The sequence below is a fragment of the Hermetia illucens genome, chromosome 1, assembly GCF_905115235.1.
Source record: "Hermetia illucens chromosome 1, iHerIll2.2.curated.20191125, whole genome shotgun sequence".
Lineage (NCBI taxonomy): Eukaryota > Metazoa > Arthropoda > Insecta > Diptera > Stratiomyidae > Hermetia > Hermetia illucens.
The window spans coordinates 15,597,334-15,605,167 of NC_051849.1; the positions used below are offsets into that span (position 1 = coordinate 15,597,334).

At 42.8% G+C, this 7,834-nt stretch overlaps 1 protein-coding gene across 1 annotated transcript; it reads left to right on the forward strand.

The window, feature by feature from the left end:
* The first annotated feature begins 6,886 nt into the window (after positions 1 to 6,886).
* Positions 6,887 to 7,337, forward strand: LOC119661281 (translation machinery-associated protein 7 homolog). Its single transcript, XM_038070557.1, has 2 exons — positions 6,887 to 7,038; positions 7,097 to 7,337. The coding sequence occupies exon 2, from the start codon at positions 7,111 to 7,113 to the stop codon at positions 7,303 to 7,305; it is 195 nt and encodes a 64-aa protein (XP_037926485.1). The 5' UTR covers positions 6,887 to 7,038; positions 7,097 to 7,110; the 3' UTR covers positions 7,306 to 7,337.
* Positions 7,338 to 7,834: the final 497 nt, after the last annotated feature.

Below are 7,834 nucleotides of genomic sequence, written 5' to 3' on the forward strand. Positions count from 1 at the left end.
AACTCCGTTGTTCTGTTGAATCATTTTAGATAAGATAATATGTTCGTAACGTTAATGGGATTGCAAAATATTCTGTGTATTGCATTATCTTTAATTGATGCTTAATATTGAATGTGCTATGGCTTTTGTTCACACATATGTATACATTCAAATATCAAAAACAAATTTCATCCACCCAAATAATAATTATTTGGATTAGTCGAGTGATAGTTATCATGGAATGGGGGCAGTACTTTAAACTAATACTAGAATAATATTCTTGCTTCTGCCTTCCAGGAAATGGAATATATTTTGGACTTATATAAGAGGAGGTTCCCGCAACATCGTTTACATCTATGCACATGTAAGCATGGCGAATACACTATATCCTTGACTTGAGAAATGAATTGGAAATATTTATTGCCTTCCGCTTGGCAAAAGAAAAAGGAAATGGTGAAATCCTGGAAAATTGTAGAATGGAAAACGATAAAATATTTTCAGGATTGATCTAGTTGCCTCTGCTTATTTACCCTTGCTCTCTTCCATGGGGGAACCGAGAACTGCAAAGACTCAGGAAATCAACCAGACGACTTCTAAATTGTGCTTGCAAAAGCAATAAGAATGAAGATTGGTTAGACTTCCAGAACTCACTGCGTGAATACAAGAGGGTCGTAAAACGTACGATACAGGATTCCTTTAGAGCATACTGTGACGAACTGGAAGGTTAAAGAGTGACTTCCAGATTGTGCAGAGTCCTCAATAAGGATGAGCCAGCGAAATTGCACTTTCTTAGAAACGGATAGTACTTTCACGAACTCCAGTGTTTAGTCCATTATAGGCTTATTAGTCCATATTCACGAACCGAACCAAATGGAAAGCGAGAGTGCTGTTGGTCAAAATAAGGGGATTCGTAGACCAAACAAAATGAGAGTAAGTTGCTCTGTATTAGGTCCGTTCTAACATCATGCAGATGTGGACCTAGAATCCCTCATACCGCTAACAATAAATTTAGTTTTGGCCTAGTGTGGACTTAAAATACTGGCGCTTTTAAATTGGATATAACTCGCACCCACGTCTTGTTTGCGAAAGTATAAAAAGAAGCGATTTATTTATTTGTTTATTTATTAATGAAACGGATAATAATCATAAAAGATTCCAATTACATATTGCCCTCAGAAGGAGGAAAAAGCAAAGATCGTAGTTTACACTTAAAACTAAAGTGCAAAAAGGAGTCCACTCCGACATAGTCTCGGGATCGGGAAATAGAAATAGACTTCGAGCTCCGCGAAGGGCACTCCGATAATGTCAGCGTTACGCGTGTTGTATGACGCATTACGAAGAACGATATCAGCAGGGGCGGAACAGTCCATTAGGCTAGTAGAGAATTTGAAGAGGGTGCAAAGATCGAGGAAGATTCTACGTTGTTGGAGGTAAGGGAGACGAACGGTACGAAGGTGGAGTGGGGGGATAGTCAACAGGGAGGAGGTTCATCTTGAAGAAGAGCGAGCGGGTGAATTTGCGCTGTATCTTCTCTGGGGCAAGACAATCACAATTGCAAAAAAGTGGTTAAATCACGGACAATACTCAAGGATATTTCTTCCGAGGGTGTTAAAAAGCATTATGGAGGGTTGGACCGAGGTGAAATTAGTACAGGAAGGCAGTATGGAACCTGACATTTTGGAAGCACTGTTAGTGATGTCGAAGTAGTGGCTGTCAAAACGGAGTTTATCGTCGATGATTACGGCCAGGTCGAGGATAGAGTTCAAATAGGACAGAGAGCAACCACCAAGAGAGTAGGAGAAAGGGCTGGCAGAGGTTTTAAACGAGTAACACATCGAGTGACATTTACTCTCATTAAGAGCCAACTTATTAACTGTGTTCCAATAGACCAACGTATCCAGACTTGCCTGTAAGTAAGCACAATACATTGGTGACGAAACAGAGGAAAACAGCTTGAGGTCATGGGCGTATAACAAGCAAGGACAAGTGAGGATAGAGAGGAGGTCATTAATAAAGAATAAAAATAAAAGAGGAATGGCACACCAGAGGAAGGGGAAAAAGGACTAGAAGTGCAACCATCAAATGAAATGCTGCAGGATCGGAAGGAGAAGTAGGAGGCAAGCCATGTAATAAGTGATGGAGCAATGCTGAGAGAGGCGAGTTTGAACAATAGTATCTTGTGGTTAACGGAATCGAAGCCTTTCAAAAAGTCCGTGTAAATGACGTGGACTCCCTGGCGAGGGATGATGCATTTGACCGCAATGTTGGTGAAGCCCAGAATTTATTTTTTTCTTTGTTTGGTTGTACAAAAATATTTAGTCTGCATGTATATATTTACCTCATTGCATATAAATATTCATAAATAAAAGTGTGGGTGTTTTGTAAGAAGAAGGTTCCGATCGGGTCGTTTCTCGGTGTTGCTGCGGTCTTTCATGGCCTTGGCGGGCGCATAATAAAACTCTCCTGTCCGCTCCGGGTGTTCGTTCCGGTCCGGTGTTTTGCCTCCGCGTCGCGCACTTCGCTTATTAGGCACCACTCCTATGTCCGAGTGAAGGAGCAGTTCATCACTTGCTAAATGACCTAACGCTGGGCTGCTTCGAGAAATGAGCCAGCTGGTTGGGGATAAAGTCGGAGCGCAGCTGTTAAAATCCTTGTGGATGCAGCGAATCTCGGAGAGTACCCGCGCTATCTTGGCCTGCGCGAACTCGGAGTCGCTGGAGGAGTTGTCCGCCACGGCCGATAAAGTCCACGCAGTGTACGCGCGCCCCGGCGTCAATTCCTAGGTGTCACTTGCGGACGCATTTCCCAAACTGACAGCGACTGTGAGCACTTTATGTTCGGGAGGTAGATCTCGATCGCAGTCACGGTCTAGGTCTGCTTGCCAAAAAGCGCGTTCGGGTACTCGCACCCTGGAGCCCTCAGTGACCCAACAATTTGCTGGTACCACCGTAAATTCGTAGCTCAAGCGACCAAATGTACCACCGAATACAATTTCAATACAACACAAAGCTAGGCTCGCTGGGTACCACGTCTCCTTACAACTTTCGACCCTCTGAGCAGACGCGCGGGGGGCGGGCGGGCGTGTAGGTGTCGGCTCTTCCCGTACCCCGTCCAAACCTTAATACTGCAAAATTTTCGACTGGCTGCCGCGAACTCTTCTCCCATCTGCACTTACGGATACTAGCAGGTAGACGTGAGTCTCGGATTGAGCCGAACGTTTTCGTGGCGATTTGTTTTGACGACATTAGCATCCCCATTTTAGGGGCAGACATCTTATGTCATTATGGATTGTTGGTGGACCTGCAGAGTAGAGCCTTCATTGACCCCAAAACCTCTTTGAAGTCGTCAGGAAAAATTTCCACCTGCTCAAACGACACTCTATCCATTGTTTTCGAGGAGATTGCCGACCATTGTATTTGCGTACTCCTCCGAAAGTATTGCAACATCACTACTGAAAGCAGTTTCTCCCAGTCGGTTAAGCACGATGTGCTGTACCACATCAACAGTATCAGCACCCCGATATTCTCAAAGACGCAACTCTATCACACTTTTCGGACTCTTCGAGTTCACCAGGATGATATTTGGCTTGTGCAACGCTGCGCAGACGTTTCAGAGATTCATCCACTTTGTCCTCCGAAACATAAACTTCTGTTTGGTTCACGTAGATGATGTTTTGGTCGACTCTAATTCCGAATCTGAGCATTTGGACCCTCTCGAGTGCATTTTTCAACGTCTCCTTGAGGCCGTGTTCCTTCCAAACGTTGAAAAGTTCGAATTCCTACAAAAGCAGGTGAAATTTCTCAGGATGTCCCTAACAGAATTCAACCACTCCCAGACAAGGTTGAAACGATCAAAAATTTGCCCCTGGTGAAGGATCTGCGAAGATTTTTGGGCATGTTAAACCTATATCTTCATTTCCTGCCGAAGACTGCTCATCACCAAGCGATCCTCAACGCTTGCTTGTGTGGGACCAAAACAAAGGACTCACGTGAGGTTGCGTGGTCCATTGAGGTCGTCCAGGCGTTTGAAACTGTCAAACAACAGCTTCGAAAGGATTATCCTTGACTTGAGAAATGAATTGGAAATATTTATTGCCTTCCGCTGGACGAAAGAAAAAGGAAATGGTGAAATCCTGGAAAATTTTAAAATAGAAAATGATGAAATATTCTCAGGATTGATCATTTTCTTTATAGACGTTCGAACGTTTTCAATGCAAACGATAACTTCTATGGGAGTGCGAATTCTACTGCCTTTGTTGCAATAGTGAATTCAGTTTTATCAGTGTAGGCAGCTAATCTTCAAGTTTTTATTATATGTGGCAAACTTTTTAAAATATGACAATCATCATTATCTCCAAAGACGCAACAAGCGAAGTGATTCTGATTAGACCTGCTTTAATAAGAAAGTTTATATATCCCTGGTTTTCCGCCGACGTCTACCGATTCGGTACCCCGACTATATTAATAAGACTGACTAGGCTCACCCTGACCAATGTGTAAAATCTGAATAAAAAGCAGCAGGAGCCCTTTTACCATCAGCACCGATCTTAGAGAAGGAGATGTCCTTCATGCATCCTTTTTAACCTGGCTGTGGAGAAAGTGTCAATCCAGCTACCGGCTTATGCTGACCATACTACCATAGTGGAAAGAACGACCCGAGAGGCATAAACCACCTTTATTCAGATCGATCGGGCGGTGATCCGTGCGAAATTTTGCGCTCTCCATTAATGAAGGCGAGACGAAATAGATGGTGGCAACGTTAGCACCAAAAAGGACAAGTCAAATCAGAAAAGACAGGGGGCTACAATTTTGAAAGCTTTGAAAATTTTGCTTATCTAGGGTTGAAAATCATAACCAATAGTTGTTATGACGACGAAATCTGCGTATGGTTATTAGTAGGCATAAGAGCCTATTTCAGCTTACAAAAACTGTGTCGCTCGGAACGTATTTCATTTGGTCGGAATTCACAAAGACAAAGATCTTATCAGTCCGAGATTACGGGCTGTAATTCTATCGAAATTGGGTGGAGGGTGCGCTTCCGATCGTGGCGGGGATCTCATTCAGCCGAGTCTAAAACCTTCTAACAGTCTAAGCCCCTGTAATGGGATAATTGAGTATAACTGTGGACGCGAAGAAAGCCCCCGTAAGGTAAGGAACGAAACTTTCTTTATTTGTTGGCGCAAGTTGCATAAAAACAAATTTTCAAGAATGCCAACCGTGAAGCAAAGAAAGCGATAACTGCACCGAGCAGCCCATCTTAAAGATCTTTACAATAAACTGGACACTCGGGACGGCGAGAGAGATCTGTATCGATTTGTCAACAGCCGACACGGACCCACACGGAATATCGGGCACTTGTATTACGTTACTGGCAAGAACAATACTTTCCTTACCGAACGACGAGCCGCGACGAATAGATTACGGGAATATATTGGGCAGATGTCAACGGATCGGAAACAAGACCTGACGACATTGCATCTGAACTCTGAAAAGCGAAGAGCAGAGACTCTTCACTGTGGGTCAGTGAATTCATAAATCCTGTTATTGAGCGACTAGTAAGAAAGCAGGACCGCTCCAACATGGAAAAAGGAATTCAGCCCAGCAAAATGTTCAAAATACCGTTCAATTCTATTGCTGCACAATACCATGTAGATTTTTGAAAGCATTACTGACAACCGCATTCGCGAATCGTTCAAATAACCGTGAATCAAGCCACGAACATACCAACCAAAGAAGCCATTTGGAAACTCGAGGATTGGCTAACGGAATAATTGTGGAACTTAATGAGAAGAAAAAGGCGAAAATCTACGCAAAGTTAGCAGCTCTGCATGAGAACTATTTCATCTATAGTGACCAATTTTACAAAACCACTTCAGGCACTGCAGCTCGGCGCTTCCGAAAAATATTTTTCGAAAAATATAATATTCCGCAATATTTTTCTAAACTCTAAGATACGCATATGTACATACATATTAACGATATAAATACTATGTTCATCCTAAATAAACAAATATTCTCTATTACGGCATTGATAAATTGATCTAACGCATCTTCAGGCAGTTCCACTTTACTCCGTGCACAAAAGCACGCACTTAAATTAAAAACCGCTGGTAACCAGGTTACTATCCGCACATGTCCCCTTTGAGTAATTGACATTGATAGGAAAACTGAAACGTTCCTATGCACTCCGCCGTTCATAGAATTTCACTTTATATGATGATGACGTCATACAGTAATATCCAAGTGTTTGTTGCCAAACATCTCATCAAATTAGATCAATAAAATTTGCACAATTCACGCACTAAAACGGTTCGATTGTGCATTACTCTTGCATCCGGGAATTGTGTGGTAACGCGAAAATCGGTGAGAAGTCCGTGGCAGCGAGCAACGGGATCTCATCCACGACATTAAGTTCTGCTTCCGTGAGATGAGATCGGGTCGATTACGAGTGCTTTCAGTCGCGTAGGAGGACGAAGCCCCATTATATTGATCACGACTGGCAAACCTGTTAGGGGAGTTTGGTTGATTGACAGCCATGGTCATCGCGTTGGTTGCAAGGTGCCCAACTTGGGGCCACAGTCGTTGCGTACGTAATATATCTCAAGACCATATCAAATTGAGGTCAATGGAGGAGAGTGTAAGTTTCTCGGGAAACGGTGGCGGAGTTGAAACACAGTGTCAGGGACCTACAGTAATGGTGCGTAAATGGTTTTTATGGAATCATACATGTATTATGACTTTACAACTATTACGACACAAAAAACCTGTTACTGATATCACTGCATAAAATAAATTACTTTTGAAACTACATATTTGGTGAAAATTCTGACTGCTAGCGCTTTTATCATTGGAATAAATTTTGATTTTGAATCCTCTACAACCGCTGCAATCATTTAAAAGCTGGTGACATACTTACATCAAACTTCATGCCAATCTATTAGAAACGTCGGAACTGGGGGACTGATCGGTGGGCGACCATCTGTCAATGCGTGGAGCGGCGTGACTTCCTCGAATTTTTGGGATTGGTAGCTATACTGCACGGAACTTTGCCAGTTTACCTGTAATAAATAGCGCGACAATTGCTCTTGGTTAGTATTTATAAAAATACTTCTTTTCAGATAAATCGTACATCATGTCTGGTCGTGAGGGTGGCAAAAAGAAACCTCTGAAGGCGCCAAAGAAATCCGAAAAGGAAATGGACGAGAGTGATCTGCAATTCAAACAGAAGCAGAAGGAAGCACAAAAAGCGTTAGATGCGGCGAAACAGAAAGCGGGGCAGAAAGGCCCGCTAGTTGGTGGCGGAATTAAGAAGTCTGGAAAAAAGTAGAGTGTGAATAAATTATTGATATATTTTGATAAGTTTTCAGAGTCTCATTTCGCTACTTATATGGTTATGGACACTTGTTTGTTTTGAGGTGGCTAATCCTGGGTTAGCAGCGGTAGTAGTAGCCACTTCTGCTAAAGCTTCAGTTCAATTGTAAAAGAATAAAATTATGATTGAAGGACGCCGTGCACTTAACAACCTAAAAGTCGTGCATTCGTAGCCGCATTTATAACCTCACGCTTTGAAGGCTCTTCTCTAACAGATGCTTGGTTCGGGAAGTTAAGTGAGGGCTAGTATCCATTTGCTGCCCATTTGTATAGAATACTCTTCCGCCTTTATCAAGGACCTGGCTCGGCACTTGGGATAAACCGAGGAAATTTCCACTTCCTCCCTAGTCCTGTCGGTTCATTCTCTACCCAAATGATTCGTTTTTTAGTGTAAATTTTCATATGGAACCTTAGATTAAGAAATTAGGACTCGGATTCTGGAAAGTGGATTTCGAAATTAGGCCGTGACACGCCGAGGGGAGAAG

Bases quoted from the DNA above. Each gene is read 5' to 3' on its own strand.
- LOC119661281 (XM_038070557.1), top strand. From the start codon at position 7,111: ATGTCTGGTCGTGAGGGTGGCAAAAAGAAACCTCTGAAGGCGCCAAAG.